This window comes from Equus quagga, chromosome 3, assembly GCF_021613505.1.
Source record: "Equus quagga isolate Etosha38 chromosome 3, UCLA_HA_Equagga_1.0, whole genome shotgun sequence".
Taxonomy (NCBI): Eukaryota; Metazoa; Chordata; class Mammalia; order Perissodactyla; family Equidae; genus Equus; species Equus quagga.
In genome coordinates, this window is record NC_060269.1 from 69,363,108 (window position 1) to 69,386,423 (window position 23,316).

At 59.1% G+C, this 23,316-nt stretch overlaps 2 protein-coding genes across 4 annotated transcripts; both read left to right on the plus strand.

Moving 5' to 3' along the window:
* Window positions 1-3: 3 nt before the first annotated feature.
* HR (HR lysine demethylase and nuclear receptor corepressor) lies at window positions 4-16,037 on the plus strand. 3 transcript variants are annotated; one of them, XM_046656610.1, is made up of 19 exons: window positions 4-134; window positions 1,412-2,061; window positions 2,797-3,586; window positions 4,884-5,034; window positions 5,113-5,300; window positions 6,762-6,929; window positions 7,927-8,016; window positions 8,194-8,309; window positions 9,136-9,217; window positions 9,592-9,755; window positions 9,869-10,105; window positions 10,258-10,423; window positions 10,619-10,688; window positions 10,890-11,020; window positions 11,143-11,262; window positions 11,361-11,476; window positions 13,535-13,699; window positions 14,130-14,258; window positions 14,443-16,037. In XM_046656610.1, the coding sequence occupies exons 2-19, from the start codon at window positions 1,450-1,452 to the stop codon at window positions 14,503-14,505; spliced, it is 3,558 nt and encodes a 1,185-aa protein (XP_046512566.1). In that variant the 5' UTR covers window positions 4-134; window positions 1,412-1,449; the 3' UTR covers window positions 14,506-16,037. The 3 variants fall into 3 exon arrangements, with proteins under 3 accessions (XP_046512566.1, XP_046512568.1, XP_046512567.1); XM_046656612.1 differs by having other exon boundaries at window positions 13,535-13,630; XM_046656611.1 differs by having other exon boundaries at window positions 6,765-6,929.
* A 3,694-nt stretch (window positions 16,038-19,731) lies between these two features.
* On the plus strand, window positions 19,732-22,349 carry NUDT18 (nudix hydrolase 18). Its single transcript, XM_046657505.1, has 3 exons — window positions 19,732-19,990; window positions 20,841-21,054; window positions 21,303-22,349. Exons 1-3 carry the CDS (start codon window positions 19,829-19,831, stop codon window positions 21,896-21,898), a joined length of 972 nt encoding a protein of 323 aa, XP_046513461.1. The 5' UTR covers window positions 19,732-19,828; the 3' UTR covers window positions 21,899-22,349.
* The last annotated feature ends 967 nt before the right edge of the window (window positions 22,350-23,316 follow it).

The following is a 23,316-nucleotide window of genomic DNA, read 5'->3' on the forward strand; positions in this document are numbered from 1 at the left end:
GCACTGAGCGGAGAGAGGGAGAACGAGTCCTTGCCTGCCGGCCGGGAGGCCCCAGAGCCGGCCCATGGGGAGCGGGTGCCCGCCGGCCACGACGACCGCCGCCGCCTGCGCCGCGCCCATCCTGTGAAGCCCAGGTAAGTCCCGAGACGGGGCGCCAGGGGCCCGCCTTTGGGAGACGCTCGTAGCGGGCATTTCTGAGCCGAGCCCGGGCCGCACGCAGGGAGTGAGGTTCTCCGTGCTCCTCCTCGGACTGGGCCACACATCTGAAAGTTAGGATGCCTACCGAGGCCGGATCGCGTCGGAGTGGTGGCCCCAGAAAACCCGAGCGCCCTCTGTCAAGGCTCCCTGGGCTCCCTAACCGCCCTTCTGGGGTTTCAAGCAGCAGCCGAGGGCGCCTCGCTAGGAGAGCGCTGGGGCTCTGATGCCACCTGTCATCCTGGTCCTTTGCACGCACGTTCAATTTTCCCTCCTTTGCCTCTGTCTGGGGCCCATCCCGATTTCCCCGCCTCCTCCCCTCCCCTCGCCAGGCTGCAGTCACCAGCGGCTGCCGGCGGCCCTGGCGCTGCCTGCTGGACTGGGGCAGCTTGACCCGTCCCAGCTGAGGCCTCTTAATCCCCTTCTCCTTCCCTTGGGGGCCGCAGTGGAGATCCCAGCCCCCAGCAGTTGTTCTGGGACTCTGCTTCAGAAGCCAAGAAACTATAGAGTGCTGGGAAGAGGCCGACTTGGGAGCTGCCCAGGTGTGGGGAGAGATACCAGCCAGCAGCCCTGCCTGGGGGCTCTCCCCAGTGACATCAGCCTATGCTGCTTGCACTTCCCACCCCTCCAAGCCTGGGGGGCGGTTTGCGGGGTGGGCAAGCAGCGCCCCCAGAACTACAGACTGCAGTGCCGGAAGAGGCCTCTGAGACTGCTGATTTCTGAGGCTTATTTTATACAAGGGTACACTGAGGCCCAGAGGAGTGACATGACTTGCCCAAGTACACATAGCCAGTGACTGAGTCAGAGCCAGCATCCAGCCTTCTCATCTCCCCAAGCAGTACCTTCCTCTAAGCTCATCTTTTGGGTTCTTGCCCCTGTCCGTCCCCATGGTTTGTGACCAGGTGCCAGGCTCCAGCGAGGCTAGGACATGTCATCCTAGAAATGGCAGTTTCTGCTGAGGGGCTGTGGCCTAGGCGGGCTGTCAAGTCCCAGGCATTAGGGGGAAGGGGTGACTTCCCTACACTGGAGCATCCCACCCAGACGGGTCCTTCAAGCTGCATGTGGGCAGGCAGCATGGAGCCCAGCTGTGGGTTGGCACTTGCCTTACTGGTTTGAGCCGTCTTGGTGCTGCCAGGGCGGTACCCATTCTGCACCAGGCAATAGGGTGCTTGGGACACGTGCCTAAGAAGCTCATGTTTTGGTGTTTATGCTCCAGGAACCCCTCTGGGAGAGCCCCATGAGGGCAGGAGAGTGATGGAGAGTATGCCCAGCTTCCTGAAGGAGACCCCAGCCTGGGAGAAGACAGCCCTTGAGAACAGCAACGTGGGACAGGAGCTGGACACTCAGCTGCGAGAGAGCCTACGCCGTGGGGCACTGTGCCTAGGAGAGCCTCCTCCCTTCTGGAGGGGGTTCCTGAGTACCCCAGACTCCTGGCTTCCCCCTGGCTTCCCCCAGAGCCCCAAGGACACACTCCCACTGGTGGAGGGCGAAGGCCCCCAGAATGGGGAGAGGAAGGCCAGCTGGCCGGGCAGCAAGGAGGGGCTGCGCTGGAAGGAGGCAGTGCTCACCCATCCCCTGGCATTCTGTGGGTCTGTGTACCCACCTCGCTATGGCTCCCTGATCCCTGAGCATAGCGGTGGCCATTCCAAGAGTGACCCTGTGGCCTTCCGGCCCTTGCACTGCCCCTTCTTTCTGGAGACCAAGATCCTGGAGCAAGCCCCCTTCTGGGTGCCCACCTGCTTGCCACCCCACCTAGTGTCCAGCCTGCCACCAGAGCGTCCATGTGACTGGCCCCTTGCCACACACCCCTGGGTGTACTCGGGGGGCCAGCCCAAACTGCCCTCTGCCTTCAGCTTAGGCAGCAAGGTAAGTTTTGGAGCAGAGAAGGTACCTGGGGCTCAGGCCACGTGAGGCAGCTCTGCAGTCCCCGAGCAGTCCTACCAGGGCCGCACCACCTCGGCCTGTCCATTCTGATGAGAAGATAAGGTAGCACCCAGGTAGAGGAGCCTGTCAGCTCTGACAAAGTCGACCCCACGAAGTTCCTCCCCTGAGCAGCTCCCTCTCACTAGGCCTCTCCTGCCTTCAGGCCATTTCAGGGTTTGACTCACCCATTGTCCATTCAGAACAAGGCCCTGGGAACAGGGGCCTCAGAACATGTGGTCTTGCCCTGGGGAGGGCAGACAAGGTCTTCCATCTGGGAGTGGAATGTGCAGGCGGCCCCGTGGTCTGTGTCTGGCACCTCCCCCAGAGGTGACCTGCACGCCCAGGGATGAGATTTAAAATATTTTAAAACCAGTGTGGTACAGGGCATCGGACAATCTGAATCGATCCTGGAGGCCCTTTGGCTGGGCTAGGCATTGACCTTTTAGTTGCTGGATTGTGGGGAGGTCTGAGAAATTCTGGGGCAGCGTCTGGGGGCAGCCATGGCAGCGGGGAGGCACTTAAGAGAGCAGTGCTGATGAACTGGCCTGTGAGTTCTTCAGTATTTTCACAACCCTTCAGGCCACACAGGTGCGTGCCTGCTGGTGGTCAGTTCTGCTCATCCTTTTAAGCACTAGGAACCGAAATCAGCACCAGCTTAATCCCTTCTCCTCTCTTTAGGGCTTTTACCACAAGGATCCAAGCATTCTCAGGCTGGCAAAGGAGCCGATGCCAAGCACAGAATCTGGGTTGTTTGGCTTAGCCCCTGGTGGGCATCTCCAGAGAACTGGGGAGGTGGAGCGCCCTTCACTCCACCAGAGGGATGGAGAGACAGGAGTCGGCAGGCATCAGAATCTTTGCCCACTTCTTCTGGGGCATCCAGACGCTATTCCCAGGACCCCCTGGCCCACTTGTCCCCCAGGCCTCGTTCATACTCTTGGCAATGTCTGGGCTGTCCCAGGGGGTGGGAGCCTTGGGTACCAGCTGCAGCCATCAACCACGTCAAGGTGTCCCTCTCCTGGGCCTCCTACCACCCAAGTGGGCTGTTGTTCATCTCCCCTACCCGCTAGAGATAGAGGTCTTGGCCCTTGTGGGAAGTGCCAGGAGGGCCTAGAGGCAGGCACCAGTGGGCCTAGTGAATCCAGCGAGGAAGCCAACAGGGCCCCTGGCTCCAGGGCCTGCCCGCCCAGCCATCACACCAAGCTGAAGAAGACATGGCTCACGCGACACTCTGAGCAGTTTGGGTGCCCAGGCCGCTTCCCTGGGGATGAGGAGCGCCCAGCTGCCCAACTGCGGGCCCTCAAGAGGGCAAGCAGCCCTGAGGTCCGGGGAGCAGTGGGCGGCCCAGCCGCCAAGCGACCCCCTGACCGTTTCCCAGGCAGTGCCAGGCAGGGGGACAGAAGCTGGCAGGAGGTGCTGGACTCATCATTTGGGAACAAGGCAGAGGCAGAACAGCATGATGACTGCAGAGGTAAGGGGTCAGGGGAGGGGCTGCAAGGGGCCCTCTGTGGGAGGGGGCAGCCAGGACTGGGGCTTTGCAGGGCAGTGGGCTCAGTGGGTCCTTTGTGAGTGGATCACACCTGGTTGTCTGGTTCCCACTGGGTTGTGATAGCTCTCTGGGAGTTCCTTAGCATCTACTGGCCAGAGCCTTCCAGCAAGTGACTTCTGTTTTCATCTGCCTCCTCTGAACCATGGTGTGTTGGTGGGAGTGTAATGATGCGGGTAAGAGCATGGGCTCTGAGTCAGAGTACTGGGTTCTGACTTTGCCATCTGGTACTGTGTGACCTCTGGCTGGTTTCTTCACCTCTCTGGACTTTGGTTTCCTCATCTATAAAATGGGGATAAACACAGGACGTACCTCATAAGACTGCTGTGAAGATTAAAATGATATCATTCACCTGAAGTGCTTTGAAGACTTCCTGGCACTTAATAAGCACTCGACAGCATTCACCTTTATGATTATTTGTGCTACAAATCCCCATCTGGGGGACTGTGTCTCCTGAAGGACCCCTTGTCCTGCCTCAGGAACAAGCAACTGCTCTCTTGGCCAGCTGGATCATGGAAACTCAGTTTGGACTCTGCCAGTGTGAGGCCGTAGGCATATCCTGGATCCCTCTGTCACGGAGTGCCCCTCGTGGAGGGCTCCAGCACTGTCGGCCCCAGCCTCAGTTCTTTGAGATCACTTCAGTTGTTGGCCTCCTGGACTTCTGGGCCTGGATCAGGACTCTCTTGATGGCCGTGCCCAAGCACTCCTGCACCTGATGTGGCCCTGTGCACGCCCTCCCAAGCCTCTGCCTGGGTTATGAAGCTGCTGGCCCCTGTGCCTTCTTGGGTTACTGCACCTGTGGCCTGTGTGGAAACTCTCCGGCCTTCTCACCTTCCAGCGCCCTCCAGCCACATTGGGATTGTCTCCTCACACTGTCATTCAGCCAACGGGATCACTAAGCCCCTGGAGGAGCTCGCCAAAGTCTGCACTGGCTGGATCCTGCACTTGGGGGCAGGACGATTGCCCCGGCTGCCCCAGCCTTGGGCTCAGCACCCCAGACCCCTCTTCCCGGCCCGGCAGTCCCTGTCAGGGCATTGTCAGGCTCCCCACTCAGCCTTTTTAATGAAGTTTCTAGCTGCCTGGTTCACTCTTGCTGGTTCCAAATCAGACCTCATAGGCCTGGGCTGGTTCTGAGTATGGGTGGTCTGAGTGCTAAGGCAGGTCCTGGGTTTGCATAAGCCCAGGAAGCCCAGACTTCTGACCAGATGCATTGTCCCCTCAGGACCCCGAGATGGCAAGACCAGCCTCCAGGACCCAGGGCTTCAGGAAACACCTTGCTCGGCTCCCCCGGCAGGCATTGCTCAGTGCCAAAGCTGTACCCAGGCAGCTGGAGAGGCAGGAGGGCTGGCCTGCCACTCCCAGCAAGCACCGAGGTGAGCCCTTGTCCCTGGATGCCCGCAGCACCCTTCCGCTCAGGACTCCCTCCTCACCTTCCTCTGCTCTGTCTCCAGATTGCCTCTGGGAGGGGAGCAGCAGCAGGAGGAAGACTCGGCAGCCAGCTCTGAGGAGGGCAGAGGGTCTGGCCTGGAGGCCCAGCTCAGCATAGGCCTTGCCAAGCACCTGCTAAGTGGTTTGGGGGACCGATTGTGCCGCCTGCTGCGGAGGGAGAGAGAGGCCCTGGCCTGGGCACAGCGGGAAGGTGAGCAGGACCCATAGGGCATTCAGGATCCCGGGAGGGCCTGGTCCTGTGGTCATTGTGCTTTCACAAGGAGGCTGGGGCGGCTGGGGTGGGCCCCTCTCTCCCACCAGCACTGCCCGTCCAGCCGCCAGCTCGAGAGAGCTCCTGCCCTGCTTTGCCCTTATTCTTAGCTAAGGCTCTTAGTCAACACACATTCTGAAGTTTCTGGCCTGGGTGGGGGATGTTGGGAAGGTGTAAACCTGGTCCAGCCCAACTCTCTAAGAGCTTTTGGGCTTGCTGGGGAAATAAGACTGAGTGCCAAGTGTCTGCAAGAGTGCTTGAGGGTAGAGGAGCTCCCTGAGGGTTTTTGCACTAAGGAAGGCATCCCAGTGGCGAGGCTCACAGCCTGTGGAGGCGAGTAGGGTTTGGGCTGAGGTTAGAGGCTGGTGGAGCACAAGGCGTCCAGCTCGTCCCTCTGGCTCCATGCTCTCTTTCCTGCACCCCTTTCACAGCACCGCGAGAGTGGTCTTGGGAAACACACGCCTGTGGTCTGTCACTCCCTGGGTGGACGCCTGTTGGTGGCTCCCTCTTATCCCAGAAAGTCCAGCCCCTTCCCCATTCCTCAGCTGGCCCCTGTTTCCCCTGCCACTCCCTCAGCCCAGATTCCCGGCATACCGCATCATCGCCCGCCCTCCTTCTGGGCTCACCTGAGCTTGTCTGTGCCCTCAGGCCTTGGCACTCTTGTTCCTACTGTCTGGAAAGCCCTTCTCCTCCCATTCTACCTGGTGAATGAAAACTTACTCATCACTTGGGGCCCATTTGTTCAGCAGCCCCAATAATCACCACCCTCATCCTCCCATCCCATTCTCACTCTTGTCCCCACCCCGTGGTGCCATACTCATTGCCATGTTTATGGGCCTATCTCCCCCTTTGGAATATGAGCGCTGGGAGGGTGAGCACCAAGTCCTGACCAGTTCCGAATCCCCAGCACCCAACCCGGGACAAGACAAGCATTTGTTGAATGAGTAAATGAATGTGTGCTCACTGGCATCCTTCCACCTACCAATGAGGGTTTTGTCTGAAACTTTGGGTGAGGGAAGGACTGGCCTCCTGAGGTTTCTTCTTCTAACATACAGAGTCCCCTGAAGAAAAGCCACCTCAGGCAGGAGGGAGGCCGGTGAAGGGTGTGTTGGAAGTGGTGTAGCTGGTAATTCAGGGCCCATGGGGAGCCAGAGAGCAGGACCTGGGGAGAGGAGGCCTGCATTTTCCCCAGGGGTGGGTTGCTGGAGGTGCCCGTGCTGCAGGGAGGGGCAGTCAAGTAAGCCAGGGTGTCTGTAAGGGGCCTGTCTCCCTTCTGGGGCGGCCGCTCAGTGGAAACTGCCCCTGTTTCTCTCCATCCCTGCCTGGAGGCCTCCCACATGAGGTCATCAAAAGGGGCCTGTGGCTTGAGCCCCCTCTGACCCTGCTCTCTCCCACGGTCAGCAGGCCAGGGGCCGGTCGGGACAGAGGACAACCCAGGCATTCCGCACTGTTGCAACCGCTGCCACCACGGACTCTTCAACACCCACTGGAGATGCCCCCACTGCAGCCACCGGCTGTGTGTGGCCTGTGGTCGCATGGCGGGCGCTGGTAGGGCCAGGGAGAAAGCAGGTAGGAAAGGAGCTGGGAGCCGAAGGTGGGAGGGCAGGGACGGGGCCTCGGAGGGACTGCTCTGAGGTCTGTGGCCATTTCGTGGCTGCCTCTCCTCAGCCCCAGCCTCAGCCCCACTGCTCAATGACCCTCAGAGCAGGTCTTCCCCTCCCCCTGGATCAGAGGGCCACACTTGTGTCCTCGCCTACCCTTAAAAGAAGTCGAGGGCGGCTGGCCCCGTGGCGCAGCAGTTAAGTGCGCATGTTCCGCTATGCTGGCCCGGGATTCGCCAGTTCGGATCCCGGGTGCAGACATGGCACCACTTGGCAAGCCATGCTGTGACAGACATCCCACATATAAAGTAGAGGAAGATGGGCACGGATGTTAGCTCAGGGCCAGTCTTCCTCAGCAAAAAGAGGAGGATTGGCAGCAAATGTTAGTCCAGGGCTGATCTTCCTCAAAACAAAACAAAAAAGGAAGTCAAGGGCCTACCCTATGCCTCCCACTTTGCTCAGCTTGCACTTCAACACTGTGAAGTGGGTATTATTGCCTCCATTTTCCAGATAAGAAAAATCAGAGAGATTGGGTGACTTGTCCAAGGTCACACAGTAAGTGTTGTGTCCAGGATTTAGACTCAGGTCTTCTGACTCCAAGTCCCGTTCTCTTCAGGGTTCTCAGCTCTCTCTCCCTTGGCTCAGCTTGGTGACCTGAGGGCTTGAAATTTCCCAATGTTCCAACAGACATGGCCAAAAAGAGTTCCAGGGTCAGAAACGTTTTGGAACACTGTATCCCACATGATCATCTTGGTGTCTTGCAACGCTTATCAGCATATTAAAGGCTCTGCGTTCTGCAAGCAAAGAGAATCCTCTGTCACTACTGAGCCCGAGTTTCCCAGAAAGCCCATGTCTCGTCGATTATCGAGCCCCTGACTTAGATGTCATGCCCTTGCCCTTCTCCCCTGACCTTAACCTGTGGTTCCCTTGGTTTCCTGACCCAGTGTCTCCTTGCTACCCCACAGGCTCTCAGGAGCAGTCCACGGAGGGGTGTGCCCAGGAGGCTGGGCACAGGGCCTGTTCCCTGATGCTCACGCAGTTTGTCTCCAGCCAGAGTGAGCCATTTTGGAGGGATGGAGCATGCAGAGGGCGGGTCCTGGGAGAGACCAGCCTCCTGTGTGGATGTCCCTCAGCCAGATCCCATGCCCTCCTGGTTGGTGAGGCCAAGCCATACAGGGGCGGCCTCCTGTCCACACTCACCACCAAACTCCATCTCCCCTCTCCCCTCACAGCTTTGGCAGAATTGAGCACCGCAATGCACCAGGCCTGGGTCAAGTTTGACATCCGGGGACACTGCCCCTGCCAAGCTGATGCCCGGGTGTGGGCCCCTGGGGATGGGGGACAGCAGGTAAGAAGCAGGGCATGGGACAGGCACAGAGCACCGCTGGGCCCCAGGGTCGGGCATCGTGTCTGCAAGGTACTGACCTTGGCAGGTTTGGCCCTTTCCTTTTGATGGGGACAAAGAGGGACACGGAAGCTGAGTGAAATCAGGCTACTTCTCGCATTGCCCGGGGGTTAGGATCTGTGGAGTGAGCTCTAGCATCTGCCCCACGTCAGCCCACCCAGCGGCAGCCCAGAGCTCCCAGCCACTCTGTGCGCGTTCCCGCTTAGCACATCATGCGAGGGCTGCTTGCCGGCGCCTCCTGCCTCTCCACGCCCAGGCATGGGCTCCTGCAGGCCGAGCGCTGGCCCCCTTCTCAGTAACCACTGCACCTAGCACACAGCAGGTGCTCAGTATGCATTTTACAAAGTTTTTATGAAGTTCATGTTTTATAAAAGTCATTCATTCAAAAAATAGTTTATTGAATGCATTTTGTGTACCAAACACTGTCTGCACACCTACTGTGGAAAATTTGGGAACTACGGACAAGTATAAGAAAGAAAACAACAGGGGCTGTCACGCTGCCATTGTCGTTGTGACACGTCTGTCCAGTCGTTTGCCTATACATGTATTCAAGTCTGCGTTGGTCTACTGTAGACTGGACTGCACGTAGAATTCCATGAGCAACCTTTGTCCACCTAACATTGTGTCATAGAACATTCTGCTCCTTGTAGACACCATCTTAGGACCTAGAAGAATCCATTGTTAATACTTGTGGGTTGAACTGGGTTGAGTTGTGTTGGCCATTTTTAAATCTCTGGTTGGGTTGGGGGGTGGTGGGTGGGTTTAACAGAAGGAGCTGACAGAGAAAACTCCCCCAACTCCACAACCTTCCTGCAACGGGGATGCCAGCAGGACCAAGGACATCAAAGCGGGTGAGCGTCTTGTGCCTTGCTGAGGCTGGACCAGCGCTGGAGTCCCCAGGAGACACTGGAATTGCTTTAGCCATGCCCTCCCCACATACTCTCTGTCACTCTTCTCAAGTCATTCCAGAGAAAACAAATCTGAATACAATCTAGGACAAGCCTCCTAACCCCTCCCCACCAGGCCCCCTTCTTCTGAGCCCCTGTCAGCGGGGGAGCTGCCGGCAGGAAAGCCAGTGGTGGGAGGCGAGTGCATCCAGAGCAGACCTGAGGTGGGCAGTGCCAGTGAGGGGAGAGCAGACTGGGCTGGGAGACAAGGGAAGGGGCTGCAGGCAGTAGAGCCTCAAGAGAAAGGTGAAACCCGTCACCATCTTCCTCCCCGACAGAGACCCCAGACTCCACAGATACCTCAGCAGAGGACCGTGCTGGCCGAGGGCCCCTGCCTTGTCCCTCGCTCTGTGAACTGCTGGCCTCCACTGCTGTCAAGCTCTGCTTGGGGCACGAGCGGATACACATGGCCTTTGCCCCCGTCACTCCAGCCCTGCCCAGTGTGAGCAAGGGCATGGAGGGAGGGCTGGGGGCCCGAGGACAGAGGCTGGGCTGGCCCTTCCTGTGTGGTCAGGCAAATCCTGAGCCCTCCTGCCCCACCCTCCCTCCCTGCAGGATGACCGTATCACCAACATCCTGGACAGCATCATTGCGCAGGTAGTGGAACGCAAGATCCAGGAGAAAGCTCTGGGGCCGGGGCTGCGGGCTGGACCAAGCCTGCGCAAGGGCCTGGGCCTGCCCCTCTCCCCCGTGCGGCCCCGGCTGCCTCCCCCCGGGGCTTTACTGTGGCTGCAGGAGCCCAGGCCTCGGCGTGGCTTCCACCTCTTCCAGGAGCACTGGAGGCAGGGTCAGGTGAGCTCCCCACGGCCCCCCTCCCAGCTCTCACAGCCTCGCCTGCCCTCAGGGCTGTGGTCTCTAGGGCCAGGCGGAGCCCTCATGCTGTTCTACTGCCATCGTGGGCACCCTGTCCATCTTCTCACATCCCCTTCCTTTCCCCACTGCAGCCTGTGTTGGTGTCAGGGATTCAGAGGACATTGCAAGTCAACCTGTGGGGGACGGAAGCTCTTGGGGCACTTGGAGGCCAGGTGCAGGCGCTGACCCCCCTCGGGCCTCCCCAGCCCACAAGCCTAGGCAGCACAGCATTCTGGGAGGGATTCTCTCGGCCTGAGGGTAAGTATCCCTGATAACCAGTAGAAGGAGCTGGGGGCCTGAGCCTGGTGGCAACAAAGTCTCAGAGTGACCCTGGGGACAGCTGGAAGCAGAGCCCAGGGCTGAAACTGGACTCTGTTGCTGCCACTGGGGCAGGGGCCTCTGGGCCAAGGAGGTTCCTCCCTGGGCCAGTGACCTTTCTGTCTCTTCCCCTAGTTCGCCCACAGTCAGACGAGGGCTCCGTCCTCCTGCTACGCACAACTCTGGGGGATGAGGACACCAGCAGGTGTGTAGGCACCCAGGGCTGCTCCTATCACCCCAGCCACCGCCCGGCCCCTTGCCATCCTTCCTCTCCTCCTCTGCTCCCCACCCCATGACCCTCAGTGCTCCCTACTTGCCTCTGGGAGTTACCCCAGTAGTGGAGGGCTTCGGCAGGGTCTCTGGTGCCTGGGTTGAGCCTGCTGGGCGTGACCCACTCCCCCAACAGGGTGGAGAACCTGGCCGCCAGCCTGCCACTTCCAGAGTACTGTGCCCACCATGGGAAACTCAACCTGGCTTCCTACCTCCCCCCGGGCCCTGCCCTGCGTGCACTGGAGCCCCAGCTGTGGGCAGCCTATGGTGAGTGCCCACTCCACTCCTGCCCAGTCCCTACCCCCATTCCTGTCATCTCTGGGCACTCATGTGTCTGTGTCAAGGTCTCAGGGCCTGTTCCCAACTGTCCTTTCTCCACTTTCATGTAGGTGTGAGCCCACACCGTGGGCACCTAGGGACCAAGAACCTCTGTGTAGAGGTGACTGACCTGGTCAGTGTCCTGGTGCGTGCTGAAGCCCCACTGCCTGCCTGGCACCGGGCACAGAAAGGTGGGTCCTTGGCTGGAGGCAGGGGTGGGGACCAGCTGCAGATACGAGGTCCTGTCTCTGCCCACCCTGGGCCCTCCTGAGCCCACTTTCTCCCTCAGACTTCCTCTCAGGCTTGGACGGAGAGGGCCTCTGGTCTCCAGGCAGCCAGGTCAGCACTGTGTGGCACGTGTTCCGGGCACAGGACGCCCAGCGCATCCGCCGCTTTCTCCATATGGTAAGGAGGGAGCTGGGAGCCTTCCCCTTGCCCTGCCCAGCCCTCCTGCTCCCTGGGAGTGGGGGCTCCCAGCCCCAGAAACTCTCCCTGTCTGTGTGTGCACCCCGTGTGCTCGCCCCCCCCCCCCGCCCCCCCCGCTCAGGTGAGCTGGACAGCCTCGACTCAGAAAGCTACAGAGAAGGCAGACCAGGACCTTGTGGGAGCCCTGCGGGTGGGCACAGAAGGAGCGGGGTGTTGAGGCAGGACCTGATGACGAAGTGAAAGTAAGAGCTGCTGCAGGCTGGGGGCTATGTAAGGGCTGTGGGTACATTCTCTCAGTTATAGTCACAACCACCCGGTGAGGCAGGTACTGCTGGCTTTCCCATTGTGCAGATGGGAAAACTGAGGCAGCGTAGTGGAGCTGGCACCTGAGCTTATGGCTGTTCCTGCCCCAGGTCACTACACCGTGCTCCTCCTGGGGGCAGGCAGCCTCCCCTTCAGGCTCTGGGCGGGCGGGGCTGGCAGAGGGCAGAGGGAAGCCCATGTGAGATGCCCCCCTGCTGCTCCCCTTTCCATCACCCACACCTATGAGGAGGGGCTCCTCAGGGTGCTAGCAGGTGAGGGCTGAGGGAGGCAGCGTGGCCGGTGGAGGGAGATACTGCACCAGACTAAGGGGCAGGGGAAGGAGAAGAGGAGGGGGTGAGCAGAAGGCAGGAAGCTCCAGGGCTGGGCGCGGTGGGAGGCCAGTGTTAAGGTTAGGGCCGCCCAGTGGCTCCAAAGTCCACTGAGCTCTGATTGTCCAGGGGAAAAGACATCCACCATGTGTCACTCCTGCTGAGGCACATGCATACACACGACATGCAGATGTCAACATGGCTGTCCGGCACCACCTTCCTGCCCACAGGCATGCACATCTGCAGACACATCAACAGACACACATGGATCTGTAGATACACACGCAGATGCTGGAACACGCAGAGGGGAGCAGACAGAAGCACATGTTCACACACAGATGGCCTCGTCTAGTCTGGGTGTGTCTGGCCGTGGGCAGTCCCATATAGCCAAACCTGATGATTCATGGGGAAGATCTGAGGGGCGTATTCTCACTGGGTGGCCTGGGAAACACTGTTGCTAGCTCCAGGATGGATTTGAACCTCTGGGGGGCAAAGAACCTGGGCACCTGCCTGGGGCTACCCTGGGGTCCAACCTGGCTCACCAGCCTCCTCACTCTCCATGGCCCAATCTTGGAGCCCTGAGCCCTGAGCCCTAAGCCCAGGGACAACTGCTGAAGTCCTGGCTAAAGGGGTGGATTTAGCTGGTGGCCAGTTGGAGCACGATGCAGGTGTCAGGTGTTCACCTCTGCAGGTGTTTCCTGGGCATCTCCTTCTCTGGCCTCCACAAGGCCCTGTCTGCCCAAGTTGCTCCCTGCTCTGATTGGGCTGGTGAAGGCCCCCACAGCTGTGCCTGCTTCAGAGGCCTCAGCCTGGACAGGCAAGCCCGTCCATCCACTGGTGTCCATCCACACTTCTGTGTGGCCCTGCCTTTTCTGGATCTGGTATCTTAGAAGGATCTGATGCATGCTCTAGATTGTCTCCCCGGGGATGTACAGCTCCCTACTCACCCACAATTTAGCACACAATACAGGATGTTCACAGGACTCCAGGCTAAGAGCTCCTAGTGTAGACGGCTTATGAGTTGAGATGAATGCAGGATGTCTTCCTGGGTTTGGGAGAAAGGGGGACCTTTGAGAGAGGGAGCCGGGGCCTAGGGCCAGGGACCCAGAGGCTGTTCAAGGCGTTCAGCCACAGGAAAGCGGAGATTTAGAAGCCCGCCGCGGAGCCCTCAATCCTTTCTTCTAAAGTCCTCCAGACAAATCTCTGTTCTGCCAACCTGCACGGCCCCAGCCCCTTGCCATTACAGCCCCTTTCTCTCCCAGCCCTTCGTCCTCCCCTGCCGGTCCTTCAAGACTTGACCACTTCAGCTCTTTTCCGTGCCCCTAGCCTCCGGGAAGCCCACGCCCGTCCCGCTGCAGACTGCCCTTGCCTCGCCCCTTGCTCACTGCCCCTTCTCTTCTTTGAGGTGTGCCCGGCCGGCGCAGGCACCCTGGAGCCTGGCACCCCGGGCAGCTGCTACCTGGACGCAGGACTGCGGCGGCGCCTGCGGGAGGAGTGGGGCGTGAGTTGCTGGACCCTGCTACAGGCCCCTGGAGAGGCTGTGCTGGTGCCTGCGGGGGCTCCCCACCAGGTGCTTCCCCAGTGGACCAGGGGCTCTGCAGAGAGCTCAGAATCTCAGAAGCGGCAAGAATGGACATCACAGTAATACAGCATCTGCCAGCCTCTTACAGCCTCATCTCTCTCAATACCCTAGAGCTAGGCATGGCAGGAAGTAAGGCACTCATTGCAGGGATGAGGAAGTGCTGGAGAAGCTGAGCGGTCCTGAAGTCATCAAGCAGACTGGGCATTGTGTCCTCAGATGCCAACTGCCTGTGCTGTCTCTGGCATCCCCTTGTCCTGGTTTTGGCCATGCCCTTTGGGGTGCCTGGTGCTGGATCCAGGGCCTCTGCTCTCGGAGAACTGGGTGGGGGTCATTATAGGAAGTAGAGACCAGAGGGGCAGGGGGAGGATGGCCATCCTGAGCCTCTGCTGACCCTCCTGCCCCCTCCTCCCTGGCACAGGTACAGGGCCTGGTAAGCACAGTGAACGTCACTCAGCACTTCCTGTCCCCCGAGACCTCTGCCCTCTCTGCTCAGCTCTGCCACCAGGGACCCAGCCTGCCCCCTGACTGCCGCCTGCTTTATGCCCAGGTGAGTGTGACACTGGCCAGGAGGCTGGGTGTGTTGCCCAGGTTCCCCCGTGGCACAGCTGGGGTGGCATAGCAGATCCAGTTCTGTGCCAAGCAGGCAGCCAGCCTGGGCCCAGGAAGGGCGTTCTTTGGGGGAGGGCCCAGGAACGTGACTGAAAACCCCTTGTCCTCTCTCTTTCTCCTAGATGGACTGGGCTGTGTTCCAAGCAGTGAAGGTGGCTGTGAGAACATTACAGGAGGCTAAATAGGGGATGCCAGGTGCCTGGGGTAGGGGTAGGGCTGGTAGGCCAAGTGCTCAGCCCAGGCACAGCTTTAGCAGGGACTGATGCTGGGGGACGTGGGGACTTTTGGTGAATCCCACAAGCATCACTCTGGGCACAAGCAGGGCACCCCATTCCCCTCCCCTGACCTGGGCTCTAAAGCCAACAGCCACAGTGCCACCACAGCTCGCTGCCCTGCACAGGCTAGTGCCTGCTCCACCCCTGCACCCTTCTCCACGGTACCAAACCCACACTGGGGATGGTTGACTCCCTCCAGCCCTTGTCCCCAACCCAGGAGACAAACAGCCCTTCCTTATGGGACCTCGGGAATCATTCTGGTTTAAGCAACACCTTCTGCTGCCTCATCCTCTGCCATCCCATCTCTGACTCAAGCTCTGCTTGCACCACCCACATCCTTACTGCAGGCGTGCTGGACAAGGGGCTGCCGAAATCCTGCCCTCTTTCCAGAGAGCTGTGAAGTGTGGGGAGGGGTGGCATCAGGGGACTGCCCGGGCTTGGCTGGAGGGGATGATATAGGCGATGCCTTATCTCTGCTCCCTCCTCTTGCCACCCTCCTTCATCATTTCCATTAAAGTCTGTTGTTTTGTGAATGCTGCCAGTGTGGTTGGCCCTGCTTCTGCAGGCCCCATGGATTGGGGAGGGAGGAGAGACATGGAAATGGAGAGTATGGATGGGTGCTGGGGCCGGGGTGACAGGGACCTCAAACACCCCACCTGCTCTTCTTCTGGAGGGCCTGGGTCCCTGCCACCCACTGAGCAGCAGATGGAGCCTTCCAGGGGGCTGCCCCTGAAGATGCTCTTGACAGCGACAGCAGGCAAGGCAGAGCCCTGGGGCGCAGCAGTGAGGTGGCCTCCCTGCGCAGCGTGGGCTGCAGAGATCTGGAGCCCCAACCCTTCCCTGCAAACTCCAAGCCACTCCCTCTCTCCTGTCTGACCTGACCTGGAGCTCCCGGAGTGTGGCCCAGGAGACCTTGCCCAGCTGTCTGCTCTTGGTGCCCCAGGCCCACCACCCTGCCCTGGACTGAGCCTGCTGCCCAACCGCTGACTGCCCCTCCCCACCCCCAGGCCCTCTGATGCGGCTCTGCCCGCTTCCCTGCCCTTATCCATCTCAAGCCCAGCATGCCCCTACTCTTGTTATACCCAATTGTTGCTGTGGTGGTTCACAGGATTTTTTTACGAAATAAAATTTTTTTATTATAAGTGTAATATACTTTCAGAACATTTAGAAAATAAGAAAAAGTCACCTGTAAGCCCACCTCCACTCACCCCCAACCCAACCACAATCAGTATCTTGGTGTACTTCCTTCTAGCGTTTTCTCCAAGGATCTGACTTACGCACAGTTGAGCTGGTGTGTTTGTACTCGGTTCTTCCTTTAACACTGTGTTGTGATCATTTTCTGTGTTGCTACCTGACCTTCATTTTAAATGGCTGCTTATGTTCCATAAGTGGCTTCCCTGTGATTTATGTAACTATCCCTTATTAAAAATTAGGTTTCTTCATTGTTTGCAAAGCTAGGTTATTTTCATTTCTTCATGGGACAGAAAAAAAAGAAAAAAAAAAATAAGGAACTGCTACTCTTCACTGTGCCCTGCTTTCATCTAACTGATCCATTTCCTCCCTGATCAGGCGTTGAGGGAAACACCATTTGTTTCCATTTTACAGAAGAAGAAACAGTCAGGTGGGGGTTAAGTGGGTCGCCCAAGGTCACACAGCAATTTTACTGGCAAAATTGGGATTTGGACCAAGTTTCCTGCCTCAAGCTGCCTTATTTATTGTATAATCTTCATGCTTAATGGACTCCGCAGACGGGCCTGCTGGCCTCTCTGTCCTCCTCCTTCCAATGGAGGCACTTCACGGCTGGTCAGGTTCCAAGTGGCCCTGAGTGACCCATCCCTACCTACACTTCACCTTATAGAGCCATGTCCCGATGTCACCCCAGAACTCCAAAGACGGGGTCCTTCCTGTGGGAAGATGGGGATGTCCGGGTCACTGGGTCTCTCTCTTCCCCAAGAGACCTCTCTGCTGTCCCCCCTTTCATGGTGGGTCACAGCGCCCTTGAGGGCACACTGCAAACAGCAGGTGGACCAAATGTTCCAGGACAGGACCTGGGAATGAAGCCAGTCCCGGTGGGGACTGACCCTGAGACTCGGTGTGGGTCATCTGGTGGCACTCTTCCTCATGGAGGCTTAGCTGGCTCACCACCGCCCAGCCGGCCCTTCCGGCCTCTGCTCCTCCCAGCACCCCCACTGCCCGCCTTTGGCTCCAGCCCCTGTCACTGGCCCGGATAGCACAGCCATGCACCCTTCAGAGCTAGAAGTGACTTCGGGGAGGGTATATCCAACGCTGCCCTTTTCTTTTTTCTTATAAAGTATATTTTTTAGGCTTTTTTTTTAGAAATGATTTTAGATTTACCATCAAGTCACAAAGATACAGAAGGTTCACAGTTACCTTTCATCCAGGTTTCTGTCCTGTTAACATCTTACATACCACACACAGTGATCAAAACTAAGACACTGATATCCACACAAAACTATTAACTAGGCAACAGACTTTACTGGGGTTTCACCAGTCTTCCACTAACGCCCTTTTCTGTTTCAGTATTTGCCAGTGCCTGCATCTGGCAGATGGCCTAGAGGGTAGATGGGGCTCCCTCACAGCCAGCTCGCGGCAGAGCGCACGCTGAAGCCAGATTCCTCCTCCCTGTACCTCGGGCTCCCGCCCTCCTCACCCTTCCTACCTTGTCAAGGGACAGGGTTTGCTGCTTGGTAAATGACTCCAGTGTCACAGACACCTGTGCCTCACCCTGCCTGCCAGTCCCTGTCCCTGTTCCCAAGGTTGCCTACACTGCGTTCCTGCACACGTGCCAGCCTGCACATGCGTGTCCACGTGCCCTGAAACAGCTGGCTCAGGCTGCTCCCAAGGGTGCTGGAAGCCTGGGACAGCATGGCCCACCAGTTTGGCCACTCCTGTCTACCACCTGTGCAGCCACCCCCACCAGCCAGCGAACTTCCCTCTCTGGGAATGGAGGATGCAGAGCAAACTTGACGGAGACCTTCCTTTGTTTCTGGTTCTGGAGGTTTCTATCGCAGCATCACCCCCACCCCACCCCAACCCGTCCCCGCCCCCTGCAGCCCCCAGCTCTTCCTGTTCTATCTCAGGGCTTCTCTTGTGTCAGTGTGGTGTGCGCTCTTCCTCATGCTGCCTTGAGAAAGTCTACTTTCTGTTGTCTCCCTCGGCACTCCTGCAAGGGCTGGGCACACCCCTCGAGGCCCCTCTGCCTGTGCAGCCCTTCACAGTTTACAAGGGGCTTTTGCGGTGCCTCTGTGGTCCTCACCACTTAACAGGAGAGGGGCACTTTCCCGGGGATGGCAGGAGCGGAGCTGTGGTTTGTTGCCTCTTTGCTCTTCCAGGCAGCCAGGCTGTCAGGTGTTTATCTTAGGCCGCCTCCGAGGCGCTCAGAGCCCTCTCCAGACATGACCTCATTCTCTCTCAAATCATCCCCGGGAGGCAGAAAGGAGGCTGGGACCAATGCTCTCCCCACTTCACAGATGGGAAAACCGAGGGGGACACACACACGCACACGCACACACAGCAAATGCATTGACAAGCTGCTCTGCAGTCCTGGGGTCCCGATTCTCAGCCCCGTGAGGCCAGTTGTTTCGGTAGGTGACAGGTCTTGGATAGGGTTGGGGGCAGCAGTGCTCACCAAGTGCCTCTAAAGATTGCGGGTCCGGAGATACACCCAGCCTAACACCAGCCCTGCCTCCAGGGACTTGCCGTCAGTTCCATGTACGTGAGAAGAGCCTGAAGGGGCTGACCTGCGGTGGCTAGAATTCCTGAGAGTACAGGCTAGTTCCATGGCGGCCCTGTAGGCAAACGTCACTAAAGTGGATCTTTGTGTGGTAGCAACAAGTGCTGTGGGTGGGAAGGCCCAGCCTGCAGGATTGGTGGGCTGTCTGGTGATGGTGGCCTATGCTGGACAATCCACAGAGCTCCTCCCATGACGTCTCACCTTCCCAACAACCCTGGGAGGGAAGAGCTGTTATGAGCCTGCTCTACAGATGAGGAAACTGAGGCCCACAACTTATCCAGGGGCACAGAGCCAGCTAGGGAGAAGGGCTGGGCATCCGGCTCCAAGTCCGACGCTTTATTCCACAAGCTGCTATCCCCCAGAAGGGAGGTGCACAAAGCCAGCAGGAGGGAAAGGAAGGACCTAACTGGGGATGAGAAAGCCAGGCTCTGCTGGCTTCACAGTTTCACTCCAGCTGGCCTTGCCTGCCTGTCCTGGGCAGAGGTTAAAGGAAGCTCTGAAGAGGAAAGGTCAGGCTGGGAGAGAAGCAGGAGCTGACCAAAACAACCCACACCCTGCTCTCAGTGCGCCAGGCCTGCAAGCTGGGGTGGGGGCAGCAAAGGGAAAGGAGCAGGCGCCCCTGCCCTCCGAAGGCTCTCAGTCTGCAGCGGGAGGGCCCTGAGCCGGCGTGGGACGTGCAGTGGGCGGGGCACCCGCCGGACACCGACCTGGGGCTGGGCCTGTGCGTTCCAGGCTCTCTCTCTGTCCCAAATCCCCTCCTCCCATCGCCAGCCACGCCTTGACCATCCCAGCCCCGCTCCCTCCCTCCTCGAGCGCCTGTCACACCCCCTACCCAAGCCGATCATTTAGCACTTGGTTTATAACCCTGAGTTGACTTTTTATTCAATGTCTTTGTCCACCTCCCCAACTAGATCAGAATCTCCTCCAAGGCAGGAGGTGACATTTCAGTACATTTTTAGTGAAGAAAGAAGGTTATTTGGGAAGTGATCATTTCAAACAATGCCGTGGTACGTTTAAGGCAGAAGTCGGACAGTGGGTCCTAGCCGCGGCCCCGGGCCTCCGTGACGTCAGTGGGCTTGTTGTGACGTCACCGCCGTTGGACTCTGCGGCGCTCCGCAGCCTGTAGGCGGGATGACGTCATCGTCGGAACCCGCGCAGACAAGTGCTCGCTGGAGGAATTAGCGAGGCCGGCGGCCGGATCGCGCGGGGAGGCAACCGGTGGGGGAGGGGCCGAGGGAGAGCAGCTGCTGGGCGGGGGCCGCAAGGCTCGGCCGCGCGCCTGGCGCCCCGTGCGGCCCGGCCCCGCCCCGCCCTGCCCTGCGCCGGCTGCCGCGGGCCAGCCAATCCGGGCGGCCACGGCCGCGCGCAGCCTCCCCGCGGCCGGCTCGCCGAGCGCTTCCGCCGCGCCCGCGCCGGCCGGCCTCGGGGAGGGGCAGGCCCGCCGACCGCGCGCCCCGCCTGCCGGCTCCCCGGGGCGCCATGGCCTCGGAAGGCCTGGCAGGGGCGCTGGCGGCCGTGCTCGCGGGCCGGGGCCTGCGCGTGCAGGGCTGCGACTCGGGGCCGGCCGGGGAGCCGCTGGCGCCCGCGCGGCTGCGGAAGAACGTCTGCTACGTGGTGCTGGCCGTGTTCCTCAACGAGCAGGTGAGCGACGCGGGGCAGAGGACCTCCGCGTGGGTGGCGCTTCCCAGTTTTGCAAAGCACTCTCACTTACGCTTACATCCTGTGAGGCCCAGCCCTGCGACTGTCCGCTTATGCAGAGGAGGAAACAGGCCCGGGAGCCTGTTAGTCCCGTCCCCCTAGGCCTCAGTTCCTGGAGGGGAGGGCTGTCTTATTCCTCTTCCTTTCCCCGGAGTCTAGCGCAATGCCCGCTGCGGAGTGGGCTCTCTTAAATATCTGTCCAGTGCTTCAGAGACCTCGCCCGGGTCCCGTGGGCGGTAATGGCACAACCTGCACCTACACTGACTTTCTGACCCCCTTGTGATGCTCTTTTTGGTGCTGATCCCTGTACGAGTTGCTGTAACAACAGCTCGAAGGGGCCAGGGCCGTGGATAGGAGTTGTAGGGGGTGGGGGCATGTTTCAAAGCCCAGTGTGGGGACCGGGCGCAAGCAGTTTGTAAACCGCGGACGGAGGTGAGAGATACACAGTGACACATGCAGACACGAATCGTACAGGACACATGGCAGCTTCACTGAGGGGCCTGATCCCCAGCCCCTGAAGCAGCTCCCAGGAGTCTCACTCAGCCCCTTTCTAAAGTGGAAGTCTGAATGCAAAGAGAGATGAATTACAGAGCGAGACAGCTGCAGCCCCCAGCCACACAAGGGCCAGTCCCCCGAGGGCTCAACCGTTTGAAGGTGTCCTCAGGGAAGGGGGTGTTGGGCGACTGTATCTGAGATACGATGTGGCCCCAGGACAAGGGAAGCCTGCCGCTGTGCTGCTCCCCGGGAGCTCGCAGCCAGGCTGTGGTGGGGTGAGGATCCTCTCTCCCCTCAGGATGAGGTGCTACTGATCCAGGAGGCCAAGAAAGAGTGCCGTGGGTCGTGGTACCTCCCCGCAGGGAGAATGGAGCCAGGGGAGACCATCGTGGAGGCGCTGCAGCGGGAGGTGAAGGAGGAGGCGGGGCTGCAGTGTGAGCCTCTCACATTGCTGACCGTGGAGGAGCGGGGCCCCTCCTGGATCCGATTTGTCTTCCTTGCTCGCTGCACAGGTACGGCCCAACTGGTGGTAGTGTGGGCAGGGGGCAGCTGACCTTTCCCCCAGCTTGTCCTCAGGTGAGATGAGCCCCCATTCTGGCTGCTCCAAGCCCGGCATCTCGGAATTCCAGCCTGAGGACTTCACTCAGGGCCTCCCCCTGCCTCAGAGCTAGAATGCCTGGGTGGCCATTTCCTGTGCCAGGCCCAGCGCTTCTCTCAACACAAACCCTTTTCCCCACCCCATGCCCCACATCTCCCTCAGGTGGAATTCTCAAGACTTCTGAGGAGGCAGATGCAGAGTCCCTGCAGGCTGGCTGGTACCCACGAACCTCCCTGCCCACCCCGCTGCGCGCCCATGACATTCTGCACCTGGTAGAGCTAGCTGCCCAGCATCGCCAGCGAGCCAGGCACCCTCTCATCCTGCCCCAGGAGCTTCCCTGCAGTCTGGTCTGCCAGCGGCTCGTGGCCACCTTTACTAGTGTCCAGACAGTGTGGGTATTGGTGGGCACAGTGGGGATGCCTCACTTGCCCATCACTGCCTGTGGCTTCACCCCTGTGGAGCAGAGAGCTAGCATCAAGATGGCTGTCCTGCGGCTGCTGCAGGAATGTCTGACCCTGCAGCACTTGGCAGTGGAGACCAAGGGGTTGCTTGGACTGCAACACCTGGGCAAAAACCATACGGATGGTGTCTGCCTGGATGTGCTGGTGACGGTGGCTTTTCGGAATCCAGGCATCCAAAATGAGCCCCCCAAGGTGCGGGGCGAGAGCTTCTTTTGGTGGAAGGTGACGGAGGAAGACCTACAAAGCCAGCTCTTACAGAGGCTTCAGGAATCATCTGTGGTGCCGGTCAACATATAGGAAGGTGCCATCAGTGGGCACGGAGCTGGGCATCTGTGCTCCCCTCCACCGTGGCTTTGCCTCCTCGGAGGGAGGCAGGAGGTTGGCAGTCAGAGATCTTGTTACATTGGGAGCAGGGTGGTTCTCCTGGCTCTCAGGGGGACTTCCCTCTCTCCTCACTGTGGAGCACGTCCCTATATTGCACCAAAAGGGACAGTGCCTTTCACCAAGCAAGGAGTCCAGAGCTCAAGGACCCAATTACCCTGAGGACACAGTGAGGGCACTGCTCCCTAAGGGGCAGTGAGAACTTTCTGAACCTGAGATGGCATTTACTCCTCATCTCCTGGGTCTGCCTGCCTTGGTAAAGCTCTACATCCGGATTCACAGGCACTTAGAATGTGGAGCAGGTGCTGGGGGAGGCCTCTCCCAGGGAGTGGGCCCCTTGCTGAGTAAATGGGTGTTGCTTACTCTGCCTTCCCACCTGGCCTGAATGTCTCTGTGGGGAGGAGGTGAGCAGGAGGGGACCTGAGAAGCTCCTCCCCTTGTCTCACCGACAGACTTCTGAGACGGCAAGCTGTGGTGCAGGTGATGGGCAGGTGGGCTTCCTGCTCCAGCCCATGGGGGCTCCCTTCCTCTTGCCTGCCAAGGAGGGATGTGACCACATCCCCAGAGAAAACAACTCTAGCCCCTCCAAGGTTTGAGCAGCATGAAGGCCAGGACAAGCTTCCGCTGGGCAAGGAGCTGCCCTGCCTCTTGCCTGGTGTCCCTCCTGGGGCTCCTCCGATGAGAACTCCTCGTGTTGCCCTCGCATCGCTCCCGGGGCCCACAGGCTCCTGCCTCTGCCTTGTTACAACTCTAGCTCAAGCCAGACCCAAACCCTTTATTTCCCCTCAGTTCAGCTTAATCATAGTAGGAATTATTTTCTTAAAAGAAGAACTTTATGAAAATTTAAGGTAAAATCAAAGGAAATGAACAAATACTGTGTGCTACTCACTGCCTCTCACGTATGGATTTCTGATCCCGAGCAGGGAAACATGGGACTGGCCTTCCCTTCCAAGGCAAAGTGCCCTCCACTCTGGCACTGAAGGACCAGGTCACCTCACAGGCCCCTCCCAGCCCCTCCCTCCCTCTCTGGGCTGCCATCTTGTCTTTCTGGCCTCTGGGGCTGTGGTGAGAATCCTTTTCTCCCTTCGGAGGGCATCTTCCAAATGATGGAAGCAAGCCCTCACTTTGGCTCACTTCTCTGCGTGTCTGAGGGCCTGCCCGTCCAGAACCACATCGAAGACCGATGGTCTTTGCTTGTATTATTTAGTCTATAGTAGTTTTCAACCCTAGGTGCCCAATTAATCACTTGGAGAGCTTTAAAAACAACTCTGGGCCCACCCCTGAGATGCGATTTAACTGGTGCGGGGGGGGGGGGGGGGGGGGGGGGGGGGGGG